The sequence below is a fragment of the Euprymna scolopes genome, chromosome 5, assembly GCF_053919585.1.
Source record: "Euprymna scolopes isolate OS-2025 chromosome 5, ASM5391958v1, whole genome shotgun sequence".
NCBI classification, from domain to species: domain Eukaryota; kingdom Metazoa; phylum Mollusca; class Cephalopoda; order Sepiida; family Sepiolidae; genus Euprymna; species Euprymna scolopes.
Genome location: NC_136486.1, coordinates 77159974 through 77183579, shown reverse-complemented (window position 1 = coordinate 77183579; position 23606 = coordinate 77159974). Strand labels below are relative to the sequence as shown.

Below are 23606 nucleotides of genomic sequence, written 5' to 3'. Positions count from 1 at the left end.
TACGTTCACGAGGATTTTTTTTTTTTTATTCAAGCAAGGAAATTACACTTGCTTGGTGTATAACTGATCTCCGGAGAGCCCCCATGTGACGGTACCACGAGCCTGTTTCTTGACGAGAACCTCCCTGTACGGTACCAAGGTTGGAGTTCTCAGAGAAAATCCCAAGGCCGGGCACGCGTTTTAAGAAAAAGAAAAGTTTGATGGGTACCGACTGCAAATTATGCGGTCTCTATGGTACAGTGTCCAGGTTCAGACCAGAATCGTCGTGGAATATACTCGAGGCGGCAATGTAAGGCAAACAAAAGAGACACAAGTCGACACGGGTATGAGAGTTATTAAATCAACAATTTATTTAAACAAATTGAACCGGGTAAAATGTAACTACGAAAACAGAACATGCAACTGAAATCATAACTGAAATAACATGAAAAAAAAAATAAAAGAATATATACATGCAGACAATGATTTGGGACAAGGAGAGGGGGGGGGTGAGTGATATTTCGATTGTCTTAGGAAGGTTCTTTTTGTTCTCTTCGATGAGAATCAACGAGATATGAGTGATACTCAGAGAGGGGGGGTCACACTGAAAGTCTCAAGATATAGAAATAGTTTTTCCCTCTTTCCTCTATTTTTTTTATTTTCTTTTCTTTCCCCTTTTATTTTTCTTCTTCCTTTTTTTCTTTTTTTTTTATAGTCAATGATATGTTACTTATGGGCCGATCAACAGGGGGGGGATTCAGCATTTACGAAAAAAACCTTAGTTCGAGGGTTGCTTTTCTTTTCCCCATTTTTTTTTTCTTTTTCTTTTTCCCTTTTTTTCATGGGGCATTCAACAGTTCACATAATTGATCGAGCAAAAACAATTTAGAAAGAGTTACTTAACTTCTTTTGTTGAGTCGACATTCAATTCACCCGAAGCTTCTTTCCCTTTTATGAGGTGCTGGTTTGAAGGATCAATTCTCGTAAATTCCAATCCATTTATGCTAAGGTGGATATATGTTATTCCTTATCAGCACGGCGTGAATTCCAATCGATTAGTGCCAAGGTGGGTATATATTGTTCCTTTGTGGCACGATACGAGTCGACGAGATGTTTTTCTTTTTTTTTTTTTTTTCACCATGCGAATCAACCGCGGTGTTTCCATTTTTCGAGCAGAATGCCCCCACACATGTTTCCGTGTCCACCGCCTTCGTCGAATTGCCTTGATTCTCCCGCGTTTTTCTTGTTGGTGACAGTTGAAGGTCATTGCGTGGGTGTAGAAATCTAGGTCGCTCGGCCAGCCTCATTTTGACTCCGTCTGCTAAGGATTGGGTGTGGGAAGGGGTGTCTGCTTAATATATAATATATATGAAGGGTGTGAAAATGTTTCTCTTAACAACCAAATAAAAGGAGACCACCGCAGGTGTCACAGGAGTTACGGCCCCTGGTGACATCCGGGGTGGTAGTCAGTCTGATATCCACCGAGCACGATATTCCTCATTCGTTTTCTCTCTCTCGTCAATCTCCGTCCATCCTACAACCTCACTATGGTAATAACCGATATCTAGCAAGTATCGGTTACTTACCATAAGGATTATCACATTAGCGACGAGGATAGAGTAATTTACAAAAATAGACATAAGAAAACACGAAAAAAAAAACAACAACAAACAGTCACACGTGTTGCAAAACAAACATGGCTGCCCTACCTCACTACCCGGAATTCGACTGCGAGTCAGAAGCCAAAGCAGCAAGATGGACGAAATACATTAGCAGATTGAGGAACTATTTTATCGCCCACAACATAGAGAGCGATAAAAGACAAAAAGCAATTTTGCTAACGTTTGTTGGTGAGGCGATGAACGACCTCATTGACGAATTACCAGCCGAACAGACCACACCAGGAGAAAACGAAACCCACTTCGACAAACTCGTCTCGGCTGTACAGGCTCATTTCAACCCCCAAAATAACATGGAATACAACCGATTTGTATTCCGTAACATCAAACAAACCACGCCGAATGTAGAGGACTTCTACCGGAAATTGAAAGAAGCAGCAGCTACATGTCACTTTGCAGACGCAAACGCTGAGATAAAGTCTCAACTGATAACAGGCTGTTCATCAGAAAAAGTCCGGCAAAAGGGTTTAATAAATTCTAACATGTCACTACACGACTTGATAAATTATGCCAGGACGACGGAAACAATAACAGCGCACCTACAACAAATGCGCTTAGAGGACACGATAATACAAACTACTACTGCAGTAGTAAACAAAGTCATGTACGGACAGCAACAGACACGTGACTGTCCCCGGCAAATTCAGTGCAGGAATTGCAACGGAAAATATCCACATGAACGAGGACCAACGTCTTGCCCAGCATTCCAGAGCCAATGCACTTATTGCCGGAGATGGGGGCACTTCGACGACGAGGACAGACAACGTAGAACAAATCGTCCTCCACGTCCACAAGTCCAAACCAGCCGCCGACCGGTGAACTGCATCGAGGACAACCAGCAGGACTCAACCAGCGGCAGTGACACAGAATATGTGTTTCATACAGGTAAGATGAAAAACCTTCCCTGTTTTGATATATCTTTTGGCAATAGCCACCAAACGTTCAATGTGTTAGCCGACTCAGGAGCCACTATCAACATTTTGTCTGAAGCAGATTTCAAGTGTTTAAAACCGACACCATGTCTCCGACCGACAAAAACTGTGATATCTGGATTTGGGGTCAAGCAAACTACTCCAGTTCTAGGCCAATTTAGGATCCTCCTTGAGTTTGGGGGCATCTCCTGCCAAGCTAACATACATGTAATAAAAAGCCCAGAAAAACCTATCATTGGCTGGGAAACATGTGAAAAGCTTAAACTTTTATCAGCAAAAAAGCTCCCAGTTAACCACATCAGCAACTCTGACACACAAATCCCGCAGACAACTCTTAAGCTTTTGGAGGACTATGCAGACCTATTCAATGGCTTAGGTAAACTTAAAGAGAAAAAAGTCCATCTGCACATAGATGAAAATATACCACCCATCGCTCAGAGATACCGCAGAGTCCCCTTTCATGTAAGGAAGGACATAGAAGAGCTAATACAGAAAGACGAGAAACTGGGGGTGATTGAAAAAGCGGAAGAACCAACCCCGTGGGTATCCCCTATTGTGGTGGTACCTAAGAAAGACCAAAGTAAAATCAGAGTTTGCATTGATATGAGAGCGGCAAACAAAGCTATCAAAAGGGAACGTCACCCTACCCCCACACTTGATGAGCTGAAGGCCATTCTATCGGGAGCTAGTGTCTTTAGCAAGTTAGACCTCAATCAGGGCTACAACCAGTTGGAACTAGCTGAAGAATCCCGATACATTACCACGTTTGCAACACACCTGGGCCTATAAAGACTATTTTTCGGTGTCAACTCCGCCAGCGAAATATTTCAGGAAGAGATTAGCCAGGCACTCGCAGGGATTGAGGGAGCCATCAACATCAGTGATGACATTCTTTGCTTTGGATTGGACCAGCAAAACCACGATGGAAATCTTCAGAAAGTATTTCAACGACTATGCAAAAAAGGCCTAACACTGAATAGCAGCAAATGTGAATACAACAAGAGGTCATTGGAATTCCTCGGACACACATTCGGTAATGAAGGCATCAGCCCAAGTAACCGTAAAATAAAAACAATCCTCGAATTACCAGACCCCCAAAACGCATCAGAAGTCAGAAGTTTGTTGGGGATGACCAACTTTTGCGGTGCACAATTCATTCCAGACTACGCAACCCTGACTCATGAACTGCGTCAGCTAACAAAAAAAAACACTCAGTGGTCCTGGACTGAGCACCACACTGAATGTTTAAAAAACCTCAAGGAGGCTTTGAGTAAAGCATGCTCACTTGCCTACTTCGACCCTAACAAACATACTGAGATATATACCGATGCCAGTGTTGTAGGCATATCTGCTGTACTATCACAAGACGGGCGGGTAGTACAATTTGCAAGCTGAGCACTATCCACAGTTGAACAAAGATACTCTCAAACAGAGCGGGAGGCCCTCGCCATCACGTGGGCATGTGAACACTTTCACATATATATCTTTGGGGCCCCATTCACGGTTCACACAGATCATAAGCCCTTAACATCGATCTTTAATAACACCCGCTCCCAACTATCTGCGCGCATTGAACGTTGGGTTTTGAGAACACAGCCATACAATATGACTGTCACATACCGACCAGGTCATGACAACCCAGCCGACTATCTCAGCCGCCATCCAGTACATCTACCACCAAGCAACAGGGAGCAGAAAATAGCGGAGGAGTATATAAACTATATTCTCTCAACGTCGACCCCCAAAGCAATGACAATTGATGAAGTTGCAATGGAAACTGCGAAAGACAAGACGCTCACTGCAGTTATTCAAGCCATCCTCACCAACAAATGGCAAGGTGCCAATGACGGCATAAACAAAGCCACGTTTCTCACCCTACATGCCAACCGTGATGAACTATCACTAGCACATGAGGACAGTATCATTCTGAAAAGGCGCCGGATAGTGCTACCTGAGACCCTACAAAACAGAGCTGCCAAAATAGCCCATGCCGGCCATCAAGGCGTCGTGAAATCCACGGCCCTCCTCCGGGAAAAAGTCTGGTTTAAAAACATGCAGCCTTTAGTAGAAGAAAACATCAGGAACTGTCACACCTGTCAGATCAGCACTCACAAAACGGCAAGGGAGCCGCAGAAAATGTCCCCACTACCAGCAGCCCCATGGACAGAGGTTAGTGCTGACTTTGGACATCTCCAGAATGGGAAATATCTTCTTGTTGTCACAGACGAGTACTCACGCTACGTTGTTGTCGATATCCTGGACTCTATCTCAACAAACTCGGTCATACCCCGTTTAGACAAGATATTTGCCGAATTCGGGGTACCAGTATCCCTCAAAACAGACAATGGCCCACCATTCAACAGCCATGATTTCAAAACCTACGCCTCCGTCACCGGTTTCAGACACAGGAAGATAACACCTCTATGGCCCCAGGCCAATGCTGAAACAGAACGCTTCATGCGCACTGTAAAAAAATCCATCAAAGCCGCCTTAATCAAAGGCCAAAGCTGGAAGCAGGAGCTATTCAAATTCCTGTTAGATTACCGAACGACACCGCACTGCACCACCGGTGTTTCCCCAGCCTCAATTCTATTTGACCGGACCATAAAAAACCGCCTGCCACACCTAGTTGCACCTATAGCTGGAGACCATAGCATTAGGGTACGTGACACTCAAGCCAAGAAAACAATAAAGAAATATGCTGACAGAAAAGTATACGTAAAGCCCAATAATCTGAGTGTGGGTGACACTGTCGTTGTAAAAAGCGACCACACTTCAAAGGCACACACCCCCTATCAACCTAACCCATTAACCATAACAAAAAAAAAGGGATCCATGATTACTACCACACACAAGGACAACCAAATTACAAGAAATGCCAGCTTCTTCAAAAAAATCCCTAAGCCACTAAGAAACCTCACACATGACTCACCTGAATACTCTTCATCTGAAGATGAGGGACACATGCATGTGACAGCATCACCAAAATCTAAAGAAAACCAGGGACAACACTCTTCAAACCTCAGACGCTCAGGCCGCACAAGACGGCCACCCAAAAGATTTGATTGCTAAATGCTGCAAATACCCCTGTACATAATAATGCATAATTATCATTTTCTTTCCCTTAGGTTGACAGATGCTTCCCTCCAACCCAGCAACGCAAACACTACAGTCACACCACGCATGAACAAACTCCTTGATGAATATAAAAAAAATAATAATAATAAAATAAACTTTAAAAAAAAAAAAAAAAAAAAAAAAAAGAGAGCATTGTAATGTCTTTACCAAATAAAGGGAGACCACCGCAGGTGTCACAGGAGTTACGGCCCCTGGCGACATCCGGGGTGGTAGTCAGTCTGATATCCACCGAGCACGATATTCCTCGTTCGTTTTCTCTCTCTCGTCAATCTCCGTCCATCCTACAACCTCACTATGGTAATAACCGATATCTAGCAAGTATCGGTTACTTACCATAAGGATTATCACAGCGCCGACGGCGTTTTGTAATGGTATGATCTCGAAAACTCTCGCAAAATCTTGTGCATATATGCAAATCAGTTGGTCTTCGACAACTATAAATTCAGGTCGTTTTGGAAGGCAAGGCGGGAGGAAAGAACGGCCGGTTGGTAATTGTGTACGCTGGTTCGTGTTGGTGGCGTGTCACCGTGTCTGTGTGTGTACTGATCCAACCGCTTTCCTGTCCCTTGGACTTTGAATTTGTTTAGATTGGACTTCAACTTCAACTATTTATATTGTAAAGCAATTTATTAAAATAAATGAAAGTAAATTATAAAAATGAAAATAACAAATGAGGTTTTGTAAGAAATAATATTTATTTGAACATTTTAATAAGAACATGTTTATGAAACGAAGATTTTATAAATAAAACATCATAAAAAAAGTGTCCAATACAGAATATTTGCAACGACTCCAGCAACCTTCAGCTCACTCCTGCAACTTCCAGCGACCCCAGCAGCCTTCAGCGCACTCCTGCAGCTTCCAGTGACTCCTGCACCCGCAGCTCACTCCTACAGCTTTAGCGCTTCCAGCCACTAGTTCCTGCTACCCACTGAGGTTCAGCCACCTGTTTCAGTCCCGACTGACGTCCAATTACCAGTATCAGACCTCACTGACGGCCAGCTACATATTCTAATGCCCACTGATGTCCAGCTACCAGTTTCCACCTCAAGGACCCAAGAATCTCAACCTTGCGAGACACCTGTTCTCACTCCAGCCGATCCTAAATCCATTGCTGTACATTTTACCTTTTTCTTGGTAAACAATAAAACTAGATATCCTAACATTTGAAACAACAGACATCTTCATTAACGGATATAGCTCAAGTATTATTTTTTCTGCACTTCAAATCACCAATTTCTTGGTTAAATTCGACACTGTTGTCAAAACTTCCGACTTCCAAACACAACGATCTTTCCACACGTCTACATAAGAAACATGTCTTTTCTCAACTCGCCTCATGCTTGCTTCACGTCTGCCTTTATAGTCTCATTTGCATAAACATTCACAATCACATAATTATTCACCCTAAAATAAACTGTCTCGCCATGTTAGTTTTTCCTTTCTTTCATTTCGTTCCATGACCAACCCTTTGAATCATGCACACGTGCTAGTCAAGTAAGTCATGCGTTTCTCTACATTCCACCCTGATCACATGATCAAGGCAAGAGGGCAGTCGTCTTTGTTGGGTACTTATTCAAAGAATTGGGGTATCACTTCTTCGTTGTCATCTTCTTCATTACCACTGTTATTGGCATGAGTATGTTCCATTATCCCCTCTCGTGGTTCCATAGGCAGTGTTTCACAATTAGAGCAGAGGGGCAGAATCTGTCCTTGTCAGGTACTTCTTCAAAGAATCGGAGGCATCACTTCCTTGTATCCATCTTTATCATCACTATTGCTACCAGTATGTCCCATCATTTCCTCATCTGGTTCTGTAGGAAGTGTTTCTATGCACACACCTGAAGAGATAATAGATGATCAGGATCATCAAAATTTTGCAGTGCACCAAACACGGTCTCCCATTTTATATGGTGTATTGACAACTCTAACCACTGATAGTGTGACATCTATTCCTTTAATACGCTGTTCGTAGCATTGGCTGGTGCAGTTGCAGGTGTTGCATTATCCTTAGGTGTCAAATTATACCAGTACACAGCTTCTGGAATTGAGCACTGCGTCCTGGCTGCAATTCTTTTGATGGTGAGGTGACACCGCTCCACTATACCGTTACCTTCAGGTCACATCAGTAAGGTGTTCTAATTCCCCATTTGTGTGTGAATTTCTGAAATTCTTGACATCGAAATGTAGTGGCATTATCAGTCAGGATTTCAAGTGAGGCACCACATTCAAGAAAGATAGCTCTCAACTGGTATAATGCTAGATGCATTCTGTCATGTCAACAGGTGCCATATCGTGAAATGTGTTGGGCCACAATCTGCTAAGGTCAAAAAATACTTGCCATCATAATGCGTTACATCCACCCCTGCTTGACACCAGTTGTCCTCCATCTCAAGTTTCACTTTTTGCTATTGGGACAGTGCCACATCAATTCGCTGACACTCTTCACACAAGCATATGGCTGCCTTGATTGATGCCCTTGTTGTTGTAGGAAACACTCTTTGGACAAAATATGTGGTCCTCCGAATTCCGGGATGTCCACTTTGCTGAGGTATTATACGGATCTGGTCAGGTGTTAATTGATCTGTTAAGATCGCGCATGTCTGTTGTGGAGGATCAGATCCCTGCCTCATCAATCCACTTCTTTGATATTCTAGTCAAGCTATCAACCAAATTCTGCACCAACAAAAGTAAGGTAATGTCCACCTGCAAGCTGTATTCATCAACTAGACACTTTATTATTGCCAGTCTCCTTCATACTTGTGGTTAGAAGCTAAGAAAAAACAGAAGTCTTACCGTGGGTGTGCAGCGAGTGAGTTCAGGCCGAGAAAAGGAAAAACAAAGATGGCGGCCAGCATTTTATTATATGCGTTCTCGCATAATTTCATGTGCACATGAAGCTGGAAACTACAAAACGAGCTTCATTTCTCGGTGCTGAGCGATTCCAGATCAGGCAGGCGAGTAGGCGCAACGGGAGTGGAGATACTTTCTGAAATTATAATCCTTTTTTTGTGTGTCTGAGGTGACCCCCCCCATTACAGAGGTTCAAGCTATTTCGGCTCGGCCAACGCTGGCTTAAGCAACATGATTAAGTCTTTTAATGGCGACGGTGATGTGGTGGCGTGGCTTAAAAAAGTGGACCTTGTGGCAAGGATTCAAAAGTTGGATGATGTGGCCACAGTAATACCACTGTTTCTAGAAGGGGACGCGCTGGCCCTCTATTTGGAGCTCAGCGAGCGAGAACAGGGTGACGCAGATGTCATCAAGGGTCGACTGATGAAAGCTTTTGCAGAGGGGCCTTTCGAGGCCTTTAATAAGTTGAAGGAGAAGAGGTGGACTGGTGAATCTGTTGATGTCTACGCGAATGAGATAAGGAGATTGGTTGAGTTGTCGGGCATCAGGGGACACGCTACAAATCACGTAGTCAAAATGACATTTATTACCAGGTTCCTGGAAGAGATATCGAAACGTTTCCAGCAGGTCCCGGGAGTGGAGACGCTGAATGTGAGTGAGCTGCTCAAAACTGCAAAGATCTTGCTGAGCACTCAGCCCATGGAGTCTGGAGGGACAACAGCAACGGTACAATGTGGGCAGGAGTCTGCCGAACCCGAGGGTGGCATGCTTCGAATGTGGGGGGCCACACATGAGAAGAGACTGCAGGAAGTTCTTGCAATGGACAGTGTGTTATAAATGCAATTGGAGAGGCCATTTAGTGGTGCAATGCACAAGTTCGGGAAACTGGTAAGGGGAAGCCGACGCGCCAGCGGCCGCCCCGATTCGGCAATAGTGGCGCACTTGCAGCAGATGCCCAAGTAGAAGATCGTGGTGGAAGGATGGGGAGTTATTGCCCTGATCGACATTGGCTGTACCACTACCAATCTGCACACGACCCTGGTCGGAAGATGGAAAGGGAAGGGTGAAGTAGTGGCATTCGATGGGTCGTGAGTGAAGTGTCGAAGGAGGAAGACCGTCACTATTGATATTACTGAACACCGGAGGGTCCATGCAATTGTCACCGATCATCTGGTGCCTGGCGTCCAAGCCATCATTGGAATGGATGTTATATGCCGACTTGGAGGCGTTACCATCACATGCAACAATGTGAGGTTTGGACTAGCTGAGTGCGCAGTGACAGAGCAAGCTCCCGGAGGGACCAACAAGGCCGGGGAGGAAAGAAAAATGTCGATCAAAGATCAGGACTTTTGAGCCAAATTCGACGGAGAGCAGTGGACGGTGGAGTGGGCATGGAAACATCAAGCACCATCGCTGACAAACAGGGTGGTGTGCTACACTAATTCGCTCAGAGGAGGGGCGAGAAAGGAGTTTGAACAAGAAGTGGACCGATGGATTGAAGAGGGTATACTTCTGCCTTGGATGGATGACATTGAGTCGGGCATTTTGCCGTTGATGGCCATTCTGCAACCAATTAAAGGGAAAGTAAGACCGGTCCTGGATTTCCAAGAGCTGAACCAACATGTTAAGTGCCATACTGGAGGCGACACCGTAAATGTGTGCAGTGAGACCATTAGAGACTGGAGGCAGATGAATGGCGCGTCTATGTTGGTAGATCTAAAATCTGCCTATTTGCAACTCCACATCGCCAAGAAGCTCTGGAAATACCAGTTAGTCAGGTACAAAGGCAAAACCTACTACCTTACACGAGTGGGATTTGGGTTGAATTCGGACCCCCAAGATCATGTCAACCATCCTCAGGAAGATTCTGGAAAAAATTGGAAAAGGAGATGGGGCAGTGAGTTCATACATAGACAACATTCTTGTGAATGAGACTCTGGTAACTGCCAAGGAGGTGGTGGCTCATTTGAAGAGGTTTGGGTTGGTCGCCAAAGTGCCTGAAAAATTAGATGGAGGGGCTGCTTTGGGGTTAAGGCTTAAACGAGGTACGTCGGGCAGCCTAGAGTTTTGCAGGGAGAACGAGATCCAGCAACTGAAGCAAGAGCTCAACAGACGGGAACTTTTTTCCATATGCGGGAAGTTGATTGGACATTACCCTGTTGCTAGCTGGCTTAGACCAGCATGCAGCTACATAAAGAGGTATGCCAAAGGAAGAGGATGGAATGATAAAGTGGGAGGAAGAACGGTCGCCATGATGGAAGAGCTCCTGAAAGAAGCAGAACGGCAAGACCCAGTCCGGGGAACCTGGAACGTACCGTGAACATTGGATGGAGTCGTGTGGTGTGATGCAAACAGCATTGCAACAGGGGTCGTTTTGGAAGTTGGAGGAGTGGTTACAGAAGATGCGGCTTGGTTAAGGAAGAAGAATGATGTCAGCCACATCAATGTAGTGGAATTAGATGCGATAATCAAAGGGGGTCAATCTGGCCTTGAAATGGGGACTACGTGACATCTGCATCAAAACAGACTCTGCTACGGTGTTTGCTTGGCTAAAGTCCCTCATTTCAAGCGAAAAAAGGATAAGAACAAAAGGGGCAGCAGAGATGTTAGTGAAGCGCAGGCTTGGGATGCTAGCTGAGCTGATGCAGGAGTTTTGTTTTAAGCTTCGCGTAGACATGGTGGCTTCTGAGAAGAACCGAGCAGATGCTCTCACAAGAGTGAAGAACAGTTGGCTTTTGACAAGGAAAGATGTTGTTGCTGCATCGGATCTAGATTATGTTGGCGTGCGAGAGCTGCACAATCTGCACCATATGGGGGTAGAGAGGACGTGGTACTTGGTGAAGAAAGTCGACCCGAGTGTCACCAAGGAGCAAGTGAGGCAAGTGGTCAGGACATGCGACAGATATCAGTCGATTGATCCTGCTCCAAGCATGCATGAAGCTGGTCAATTGGGGGTGAGTGGGACCTGGGAGAGGCTGGCATGCGATGTCACCCATTACAGGGGTGAACTTTACCTGACCATGATTGACTGTTGGCCCGGGCGATTTGCCCTATGGAAGAAGCTATGTGGAGGAACAGGCAATGAAATAGTGGCAATCCTTGATGTGTTTTTGGAGCGAGGTCCCGTGGAAGAGTTGTTAACTGACAACGGGACCGCATTCAAATCAGTAGCAGTGACGGAAGTAATGAAGAAATGGAATATCCAACAATTTTTCAGAGCTTCCTACAGACCCAGTGGCAACGGGATCATGGAGAGAAACCACCGCACCATAAAGGCAGTTGCGGAAAGAGGAGGCACCTCACCTGAGCAAGCCGTCTACTATATAATATGTCACCTAGATTGGGACAAGTGCCAGAGACGGTTCCGCAACTGTCAACGTTCGCATATTCCTGGAGACATCTTAGGGTTGATCTGGCAAGCAGAGAGGCAGAGGCCACAGGGACCATTAAACTCGGGGATGAGGTATGGGTGAAGCCACCGGGGGCGCGCTGCACCACACAATGAAGTAGAGGTCGCGTGACTTGGAAGAACACTAGAAACAACATTGTGGTGGACGGAGTACCGAGGCATATTCTCGACATCAGACCAGTGGAAGGCGAAGCAATGGAGGGGAATGTGCAGCAACAGGAGGAGGACGAGACACTTCAGAGGCCAAGTAGAGAGAGGCGACCGCCACAGTGGATAAGAGACTATGAAATATGATCTTGAGGTCAGGGAAGCATGTGGTTAGAAGCTAAGAAAAAACAAGTCTTACCGTGGGTGCTCAGCGAGTAAGTTCAGGCCGAGAAAAGGAAAAATAAAGATGGCGGCCAGCATTTTTTACGTGCGTTCTCGCTGGAAACTATAAAACGAGCTTCTATCTCAGTGCTGGGCGATTCCAGATGAGGCAGAAGAGTATGCACAACAGGAGTGGAGATACTTTCTGAAATTATAACCCTTTTTTGTGTGTTTGAGGTGACCCCCCCCCCCTCCATTACGGAGGCTCAATATTAACATCTCACTTGCGGCATTAGTCTTAACTCGAGCCTTTCCAGTCAAGGTGTCAGTCAACCAGTGGTAAACACACAACGAGTTAGTGTGGAGATGCACAAACTTGGCCTACCATTGCAATGCAAGATTAAGGCTTTTAGTATGGCATCAAGTGCTGCCAAATTCATATGCTGGGCATCATTTTTCGGACGAAGCCAGCATGCATCTTCCACAACAGCACATAACTGTTTCAACACGACACCTGTAGTCAGTGAACTTGCATCAACCCATGCATTCAGTTCGTTTCCAGATACATGCCACTTACCCCCAAGCAGGGTTGTTCCTATATATTCTGGTCAACGTTTCAGCCATCATTTTCTGAAGAGAATCATTATCCACCATGTCGTCCCATCCTTTGGTTACTGCAGTTACTCGTCTTTAATACTCTATTGCCAATCGGAGCCATCCACAGACAAGTAGATGTCTTACTAATTTACTGTAAATAGAAAACACAATACCCCTTGTGTACTAGGTAACTCTGGAATCGGGCTCCCTCACTTCCATTACAAAGTATTGCCGTCCTTCCAGACCTCAAGGCCTTACACGGGCACCCCATCCTTTAGGCATTTAAGGTCTTCGCTTATTAAACCAAAAGATTCCAGTTTCATTTGAACTGCATCTGCAGACATTATGTCCTCATTAACGTAGATGTCGACAATGTAAGCTGAAGAAGCTTTTGTCCAATAACTCATCTGTTGTCAATTCATCAATTCATGATGATGCTCACACAGTTTACTCATCCTGCATCAAAACAGTTTTAATAATAATTGTCATTATTTAGGCCAAAATCTAAACGTATCAAACAATATCGTTTTCCCTTGATTATCACTATCTGAAATGGCCATAATGACTCATGGACACGTATCTGCAGGTAGGCTCTCTTTAAATCCAGCAGTGCTACATTACTCCCCTTCTGACGCCACTCTCTTAGTTTAGCAGCGCACACATCTGTGCTTCCGGTAAAAGCATCAACATGTTGATTCAATTCTCGGTAATCCATTACGGGTTGAATTTGATTTTTAGTAGGTTGTTCAACAGCCATGAATGAAATTAATCCTTTGGGTGGTCTCAGACGTTCTTGTGGGTACCATTATCAATCCACGTCTGAAGTTTTTGTTCATATGCGGCCATATTCTTGGTAGAAACGGCATACTCTGGAATGATGTTGCACAGCTGATCTGGTGTCTGGCTCATGGTCCACTTCCACTTAGCAGTCCATGCCCTTTCGTTGTCATCAGATGTACCATAGAAGTCCTTTTCTTCAATAGACATAGCTGCGCAGACTTCTTTCCCTCTACTAAGCATTACACCTCCAGCCACTGTGATCATGATGCCTCCTAGTGCTTGTATTGCATCAATTCCAATCAACATGTAGCCAAAGGGTTTTTCTTGTACCACCAGAATGTCAACTTTGGCTGTGTCACTCTACTCCACAACATGCTCAGGATAAGCCATTGATAGCCATAATGCTGACTGGTTGCTTCCGCCACATCTGACAGCGATGTGCACTGACTATAGACTGGGAACACCCCATGTCTATGAGTGCCAAACACTGCACATCATCAATTTTAACGCCAATGACAGGCAATCCTGTGTTTATTGGTTGGCAGAGGGCAAGGGTGGTGATAGTACCTTGCCCCCAACTTTGTTTCTCAAACATTTGCGAGATATGTGCCCAAACTTATTGCAGCAATAGCATTGTACTTTTCTCTGCCCTTGTGGATACACATCCCTCATATCACTTTGACTCCGGCACTCCTTAGCAAAATGATTGCCTCCCCACATTTATTGTACACCGGGCTCTCATGCTTATTGCTACCTGGGAAAGAATCCACATTGCCTCCGTGCGGTTCAAATGCTGCATATCGAATACTAGCTGCTGTAATTAGTTTCTGTTCCTAACAGATGTTTTGAGCTTGGTCCAATAACTCGTCTGTTGTCAATTCATCAATTCATGATGCTCTCCACACAGTTTACTAATCTCCTCAGGTAAGCGTGCTAAAAAGGCACAGCTTAATATCTTGTCATTGACCCCATCAGATAACTTCCGTAAATTGGCTAGGTACACGTCAACTGTTTCCATGGGGTGAAGTCGCCAGCTCGTGAACTGTTGCCATGCAACAAATGGATCTGTACCAAACACTGTATACAGACTCTGCTTAATTTCACCCCAGTTTGGTTCATCCCCGAGTTACTGGTAGACTGCAATGGTTTACCTCAATAGGGTGACTGTGACTGGTTTTGCACAGTTTACGAATTTTCTCAGCCTTCTCAACCCATTCGACGACAGATGGTAGATCTGTCCATATTTTTCTTTTTCTGTTTTTGAGCCACCACTTATCACAGGCCGAAATAACTTATAATTAAATAACTCAAGTGTTATTTATTCTGCACTTAAAATCACCAATTTCTTGGTTAAATTCGGTACTGTTGTCAACACTTCCGACATCTGTAGTGAAAAACGAAGAGCCGAATATCTTTGTAAAGGTTTTATTCATAAAAGAAAGCAAGTCACAAATAGCGTTAATTATGCAGCATTTATAGTTAACGGAAGAGTTCATTCAAGAGATGAGGGGTTAGGGATATTACACTTTCCCCTTCAAGTTTTTTTTTTGTTATTATTTTATTTATTTTTTTTTTTCATTATTTTTTTCTCTCTAACTTTTTTTTTTTTTTTGTCTATAATTTAAACTTTTTTTTTTGTGCCTTACTTAGTAATGAAGTCCTTGTATTTCTCAGGAAATTTCAGTATTCTGCCAGATCTACGCAGCGGCTCGGTTGGCATTTCGCTCTCAATTGGTTCCCCACGGGTGTTTTCTTCTATATGTTCAGGATATTGCATACATTCGTTTTCATTCCCTGGCTTACTCACAGGTGGCATGCAACCATTCTCTAATGTGTTGTCTCCATTAATTGTGTTGGGAGCCAAATCTTTGACGTTGACGGTAGTTTCGATGCCTGAAGGTAGTCATACTTGGGCATAATGAGGGTTGATCTCCAGTAACGTCGCAGGTGTAACCGGGGGGGGGGGGTCATTTTTACTTGACCTAATATGATCTCTGACGTATACGTGGCCTGGTTTTGCCCACAGGGGAATAGAAGTACCAGAAGTGAATTTACGGCTGTACTTAAATAGTCTATCATGAGGGGTCACATTCGTAGCTGTGCAGAGCAATGATGGAATAGAATGTAGAGCATCAGGTAGAATATTTTCCAAGCAGGATAGTCTCCTTTTACGAGAATGTAAGGTTACTTGTATGGCCTTCCATAGTGTGCCGTTTAGTTTCTCAATTTGACCATTGCCTTCCGGGTGATATCTACTCGTTTTCGAAGTCGCAATGCCTTTCCCATGTAAGTAATTGGTTGTTTCTTCCAACAGAAAATCAGTCGCTCTATCTGTGTGAATCATATCGGGCATACCAAATATCGCAAATAGTTGATTCAGGCATTGTGTGATCGTTGAGCTTGTCATATCTTTACACGGAAATGCAAAAGGAAAACGCGAGTATTCGTCGATTATCGTAAGTAGGTATTTGTTACCATGTGTGGACGTAGGCAGTGGTCCCTTGAAATCCATGTTTAATCACTGAAATGGTACTATTGCTTTTATGTGAGTTCCCTTGTTACCGGTGAAGAATTTGGGTTTTAAATACTGGCAAGACGAGCACGAATTAGTTACTCCTTTTATTTGATCGAGAAAGAAAGGAAAGTTTCTTTCTTTGCAAAAATGGAAGAGTCGGGTAATGCCTGGATGGCATAATTTACAGTGTAGGTCCCGAAGATCTTGTAAGGAATAAGTGAGAGCAGATATTTGGGAAAACGTATCAGCGACAATATTTTCTCTGAAAAATTCTGGATAAATTTGCTGTAGTAGTAGAACATCCCAATAATCCGTCTTTGTGATTTTAGATTTAGAGGAGGTGGCATCTCAAGTAGAGGTTTAAGACGTTTGTAGTCAGGTGATATCTGGTTGTTTTTGATAGTGTACCCAAGTAATGTTATCGTTGAGACTGAAACGATGCTTTTTTTTTTATTAAGCGTGATGTTGTACTGTTTAGCAACCTCATAAAATCTTTGAAGATTATAGTCATGCTCTTTTTGGGTTTTTCCACAGATAGTAACATTATCCACATAGACAAAAGTATCTACTAATTGCTCTTTGCTGACAATGCCGTCAATGGTCCTTTGGAAGGCGCTTACTCCATTAGTAACCCCGAACGGCAGGCGAGTAAACTGGTATAATTTACCATTCGCCTCGAATGCTGTAAATTTACGATCCTCCTTACTGATGGGGATTTGATGGTATGCTGATTTAAGATCAAGCGTAGTGAAAACATTATACCTGGCTATTTCCTCGACAATCTTTGATATACTTGGTATCGGATAAGCGTCTAATTCAGTAAATCTGTTGATTGTGTCGCTATAATCAATCACCATTCTTTTTTTTCGGCTTTCATTTGATGTTACTAGAACTTGCGCTCGCCAAGGTGATATGAGGGTTCTATAACATTTTCCTCCAACAATTTTGCAGTCTCTGCTCTTATAAATTTGCTATCAGCAATTGTGTGGCGACGTGACTTGGTGCTGATTGGTGTTGTTTTCGTAGAGAGATGAGAAAATAATGGGGGAGGAGAAACGTTCATGGATGGAAAAAAGGTATTCTTGGTGACTGCTCCGATAATAAGTTCTTCCTCCGGTCCATCGAATTTGAAAGTTACCATCTTGTATCTGCCGAGAATATCTTTTCCTATGATTAAGTCGACAAATAAATTTTTAATGACCTCCACTATTATGTTAGAGTGTACATTATTATTTAGAGAGATATCGACTTTAGTTTCTCACACAATTTTCGCACACATTTTAGGGTCGGCTAATGATATTTCTTTGTGTTTGGGAATAATTTTGAGGTTCATTTTTTTTGCAATATTGTCGTTAATGAAAGTCCCCACACTACCAGAATCTATCATGGCATTGACAGTGAATCTATTTATTTTACACTTAGTAAAAGTAATGTCTTTTTTCCTTCCTAGACATGCGAGACTCGGGAAATCAGTGTCTTCATTTAACACCGCTGACACGGAAGATTTGCAGACTTTTGCCCAGTGTCTTTTTTTCGAACACTTATTGCAGTTCGAGTCCCGTGCTGGACAAAGGCGACGCAGATGACGAGAATTCCTGCAGAAAAAACAAATTTCCTTCGGCCTCGTTTTTTTTTGTGTTGCAGCCAGACTCGTATTTTCTCCTGAAGCGATTATTGCCACAGAAATCACACTCTCCTGATTTTAACACGCAGAGTGTTTTTCTGCTTGTTCCAGAGATCTTGCCATCTCGTATGTTTCCCGAAAAGTTAGCGAGGATTTCTCGAGAAATCGTTGCCGAATTGAGGAGGAGGAGATACCGCTAATAAAAGCCTCCCGCATATACTGGCTTTTATTTGTTTCAGCACTCACGGCTTGGAAGTTGCATGCCTTAGCGAGGTTTTCCAACTGTAGCCTGAAAGAATCCACTGTTTGCGTTGGTTGTTGTTTCATGGTAATAAGTTGGTGTCGGTTGTAAACGATATTAGTAGGCCTGATGTATGCCGCGTCCAGAGCTCTCATGGCAGATGCATAGTCGCTTGTGTCACTGATTATTTCGTATACATCAGCCGATATGTTATTTATCAAAGCATAGAAGTCAGTTTGGGTGTTTCCAGTTTCTTCAGTGCTGTTAACTGTATGTAAGTAATTCATAAACGTGAGTTTCCAGTGTTTGTACTTTTTTTCTGCATTGAAGGCTGTAGACTCGGTGTCGAATCATTCGGGACGAAGTACTCGGTCCATTTCTTTTGTGAATAAAATTGTAGTGAAAAACGAAGAGCTGAATACCTTCATAAAGGTTTTATTCACAAAAGAAAGCAAGTCACAAATAGCGTTAATTATGCAGCATTTATAGTTAACGGAAGAGTTCATTCAAGGGATGAGGGGTTAGGGATATTACAACATCCAAACACAACGATCTTTCCAACTAACTTCTACATGTCTGCATAAGTAACATGCCTTCTCTCAACTCACCTCATGCTCGCTTCACCTCTGCTTTTATTGACCAGTCTAATTTGCATAAATATCCACAATATTATTCACCCTAAAACAAACTGTCTCACCATGTTAGTTTTTCCTTTCTTTATTCCATGACCGACCTTTTGAATCATGCATACATGCTAGTCAAGTAAGTCACGCATTTCCCTACAGATTGCTAGCTAAGAAATGCAACTTCACTGCCAACAAGTAAACGAATGCCTCGTTGAGTTATTAATTACAAGCATACCCACACCTGAACTACAAAAAGGAACTATTAAACAATCCAAAAGGTTACAAAATCGAAGAGCTTGTTAAACTAGCCTGTTCACATAGGGCATTGGCAGTTTATGTCAGCCAGCTCCACCAGCTACAGGGATCACTACAAATTGCCACAATAAATCGTGGTACATACAAACAACAAGGGAGTGATAGAACACATAGATAGGCTTACAAAAGTTTTGGATGTAGCCATCGTTTTGGCAAAGAACATTGCCCTGCCAAGAATGACACATGCAACATGTGGCAAACTAGGTCACTGGGATACAATCTGCATCTCAGGAAAGTACAAGACTAAGAGACAACAAGGAAAACCCTGGACTAACAACGAGAGCTTAACAGAAAAGTCAACAGCGTCACCAAACATGACAATCAAGCCATGACTTACATAAACACAGCAATGGAAAATCTCACCTTTAGTTACATTGAAACCAACAGCAGAAAATTACCAAATATGAAAGACATTTGAAATGAGGCATTTGTTAATTTAAGCATCAAGTTGATGAACAACCCAGACACTCATACCTTTAACCTGAAGGGCACCAGGGTACAAGCAAACACACTGCTTATCTGCATATTCCGCAAGAAGTATCTCACCAGTAGAGACAAAGCTGGAAACCCAGTGCCTGAATCACTCACCTCAACACAATGATAAACTCTTATAGCACCACAAATATTAGGTGTAAGTACAAAATCTCCATGTCTGGATGCCCACGAATTCTTGAATGCTGGTACAACAGAAGCAGTTTTCCAACAGCTTGGAAAGCAAGCTTCATTAAGGCATTTGTTGCAGAGTTGGAGAGAACTGGAGCTACTTCGGCTGAGCATTTTTTTAATAGCACAGCTGGGATGAGATCGGGTCCACATGCTTTTGAAGTGTCAAGGTTTTTTATGATGGCATGCACCTGAGCAGGGGTGATTTTCAGATCGTCTAGCGTGGCGTCTGTCCACATAGGAAAGTCAGGTAGGGGGTGGTTGGAAGGGTCCAGTGTGGAGTTTGAGGCAAACCGACTGGCAAGCATGTTAGTCTTCTTGGTTGCTGAGGAGACAACCTCGTGATTGTTGGTTAGTGGGGGAATTGTTGATTGCCCATTATTTACTACACTGTTGTAGATTTTCCAGAAGTCTCAAGTTCCTAGTTTTTGTGCTTCAATGCGTTTTTTAGTGGTTTCCGTAAATTCTCTCTTAGCTGTCACTATTTCTTTCTTAACATTATTTCTAGCTTCTATATACTTCAGTCTGTTTGAACTGGACTTATGTCGGTTAAATCTGCGGTATGCATGCTGCTTTTGAGCAATGGCAGTTGTGCAAGTCGAAGTAAACCATTGGGGAGAGTGGAGGTTACTATAGAATTTCCGCATGAAAACATGCGCTTCGATTGCAGTTTTGAACCAGTCAGTGGTCTCGTTTGCATGGAGAGAAAAAATATTTCCCCATAGGGCATCTCTGATTAGTTCCCTGATGGCTTGCCAGTCAGCCTTTTTATAATATCTTGTTGTTTTGAGCACTGGCTCCTCAGTTTTGGCTCTAGAGTTTAGGGTGATTTCAACCATTATCACTGCATGATCAGCGTTCCCAAGTGGGCTGTGGGCCTTCGGTATGCAATCATCAGGAACTGTGGTCAAAAACAGATCTAGAAGTGATGCGTGTTGTTCTTCCTGGTCAGGGAAACGGGTTGGAAACGTAACAATTTGTGATAGGGAGGGAGGATATAGTGAAGCTATGAGTTATGCTGCCCACTGTATCTGTGTGAATAGAGAATCCAAGCCAGTTTTTGTGGTGGACATTAAAGCCCCCAAATACATGTACTTGTGCGCTAGTGTTGAGGGAGAGTGCCGTGTCTATGCTGTCTATGTTTATTATGTTGCAGTCCTGAGTCGAGGGAGAGCGGTAGAGAAAATAAAAGTAGCTAATGTTGTGTTGCATGTTTAGTCTAAAGCACATAAAGGCTTGATCATCCGTTTCTAGGTTTGTTTCTCTAGTCAGGGGGAGGGTATTACGAATGTAAACTCCAAGTCAGTGCATGTGTCTGTCAGGGTCCTTACGGCAGAGTGGGAGATATCCAGGCATGTTAAAGTGGTTAGAGGGGATGGAGGAGTGTAGGTTAGTCTCACTTAGTGCTAAGATATCCGGGGTATTTGTTAAGAGAAATGCTTCAACATCAGCTAAATTAGTTCTAAGCCCACGGATATTTGTGAATGTAAGCCTCAAGGGAGGAGGCAAGTTGAATTTGTTTGTCCCTAAGCCTGGTTTAAGCTTATTTTTAGATTGTACTGTCGTCATATTTTTTAGAGTTTCGGTTTAGGTAAGGGGGAGCTAAACAAGAGGTTATGCAGAGCATCAGACATGCATCACAAGCAGACCATCAGCTGACCTTTCTCCAATTAGGATTGTGGCCTCAGGAAAGCCCACCAGGGATGAGTGTAAGGTCCCTTTCCATGCGCTACATGGGACTACAAACAACCCAATATTATTCAACTGTTGATGGAGCAGCCACTCTAAGCGCTACCAAAGAGTTAGGGCACCTGTACTACCAGTCGGGAACAGCAGCCAGGAACTGTCAATCCGGTACCCTCAACCCATTAGAAGAAGGTCAACCCAATCTAATTACCACCTACCCTCTCACCTAGAACATGGTTACGCTCGCTGGCAGACGCGTCAAATGTAGATGGCCAAAGAAATCAAGCTAAGTGAGACTAATCAATCCTAATCCTACCAAAATGCCAACTGCTTTTTTTAAATTTATTTATTTAATGTATTTCAATTATATGCGTATAAATTGTCTTTAACTCCTTGCTTCTATGCGAGCCGTCTGTAGTTAGAATTCGACTCGAAAAAATCTCTCTCTCTCTCTCTCTCTCTCTCTCTCATATATATATATATATATATATATATATATAAACACACACACTCACAAAAAAAAAGAAAAAAACACACACACGCATATATTTACTCTTTTACCACTGCATTTCCTTTCAAAAGTATATTTTTCTATTTTGTTTTATTGTGGAATCTTTTCTTTTTCGTCTCTTAAGTATTTTCTCTCTCTAATTTTTGTCTAGTGTTAAATATTTCCCTTTTTTCCCCCACGTGGTCCTTCGACAATATCCTGTTTGTATTTTGGGTAATTGATTTTTCTTTTGGTCTGTTTTGTTGTTTCCCCTATTAAAAAATAGCTATGACTTTACCTGCCTTCGCAGGCGACGTTTGAGTTTGGTTTGCTCAACTCGAATCCTATTTTTCAGCAAATAACGTCACAGAGCAACGACAACTCCACATACTCTTCAGTGCATTCCCTGTGTCGTTAACGCCAGTTATCAAAGATTTGATAACTGATACCCCTCCACATGCAACCTACAATAGTATTAAGTGGAAGGTTCTGTGTCGGCAGAAAAACGTTTCCAGACGTTAGTACACAACAAGCTTTTGGGGGACCGTATGCCAACCGAGTTGCTCCGGAGAATGAGGGAGCTGGCAGAAAATGTCCCTGCTGACAGTGCCATTATAAAGCAGCTTTTCTTTTTGAGGTTGCCTTTATAAGTTAAGGCGATACTGGCACCCATGCTGGAGAAGCATCCTATTTATGAGATAGCGGCATCGGCAGATAAAGTGATAGACTTCACTAAGGGGCCTACTACTACCGCCATCCCTGACCCACAGGCCGCAGCCTCTATATATTCTGCTAGGGATGCAAGTCGAGACGCCATGTCTGTGGCTATTCTCGACGCTATCAAGCGCCTCACCAAAGAGGTTATGAAGCTTAATGCGGGAAGGTCACATTCGCCCAGATGCCGCTATAAAAGCCGTTTGCCTTCTCCACACTACCGTCGCCATTCAAACACGGCAGAACTATGTTTTTATCATAGTTGCTATGGCGCTGAGCCGCAGAAATGCAAAAACCCCTGTTCGTACATGAACTAAGGAAACTAAGGTCTAGGGAGCTGAGCATGGCAGGCTCTCCACGGGATATTTACAATAACAGTGCCTATTTTATTACAGACTCCCTATCCCAAGCATGTTGCTTGGTTGATACTGGAGCTGCTTGCAGTATCTGGCCACTGAAACTTCTCACAGAGAAGCGTTCAGTGTCGTCCATCACACTGTAAGCGGTAAATCACTCCCCCATCTCCACATACAGTTAAATTTCTATGCTCTTTGGACTTGGAATTACGGAGAGCCTTTATGTGGGTCTTCACTATAGCAGATTCATCCTACCCCATACTAGGTGCAAACTTCCTGCACCACTTCAACCTGATAATCGATATGCGCAGACCTCAGCTGATAGATGCAAATACAGAACTTTCTGTCTCTAGTGTGAAAACAAACACTCCCTCTATCAGCCCAGTATTCTTCATTGCCACTTCAGATAACCCGTATCAGACCACCTTACACTCCTACCCGGAGTTAATAAATTAAAATTTTGTGGTAAGCTAACCCATGCATACCACAAAACACCACATTGAGACCACACGCCCTCGCCACCTCCCTGCTGATAAACTTAAGGCAGTGAAGGCAGAATTCAACCATATGCTGCAGCTAGGAATAATACGCCCCTTGTCCAGTCCATGGGCTTCCCCTTTGCATATGATCCTGAAACGAGAAAGAGATTAGTGTCCGACTGGGGACTACCAATGACTCAATGCCATGATGGTACCTGATC

The 23606-nt window shown here is 43.4% G+C and overlaps 1 protein-coding gene across 1 annotated transcript; it reads left to right on the top strand.

Annotated features, from left to right (window-relative positions):
• The first annotated feature begins 1675 nt into the window (after nt 1–1675).
• On the top strand, nt 1676–3379 carry LOC145276595 (uncharacterized). The gene has a single exon (XM_080127792.1). The coding sequence runs from the start codon at nt 1676–1678 to the stop codon at nt 3377–3379; it is 1704 nt and encodes a 567-aa protein (XP_079983918.1).
• The last annotated feature ends 20227 nt before the right edge of the window (nt 3380–23606 follow it).

Bases quoted from the DNA above. Each gene is read 5' to 3' on its own strand.
- LOC145276595 (XM_080127792.1), top strand. From the start codon at position 1,676: ATGGCTGCCCTACCTCACTACCCGGAATTCGACTGCGAGTCAGAAGCC.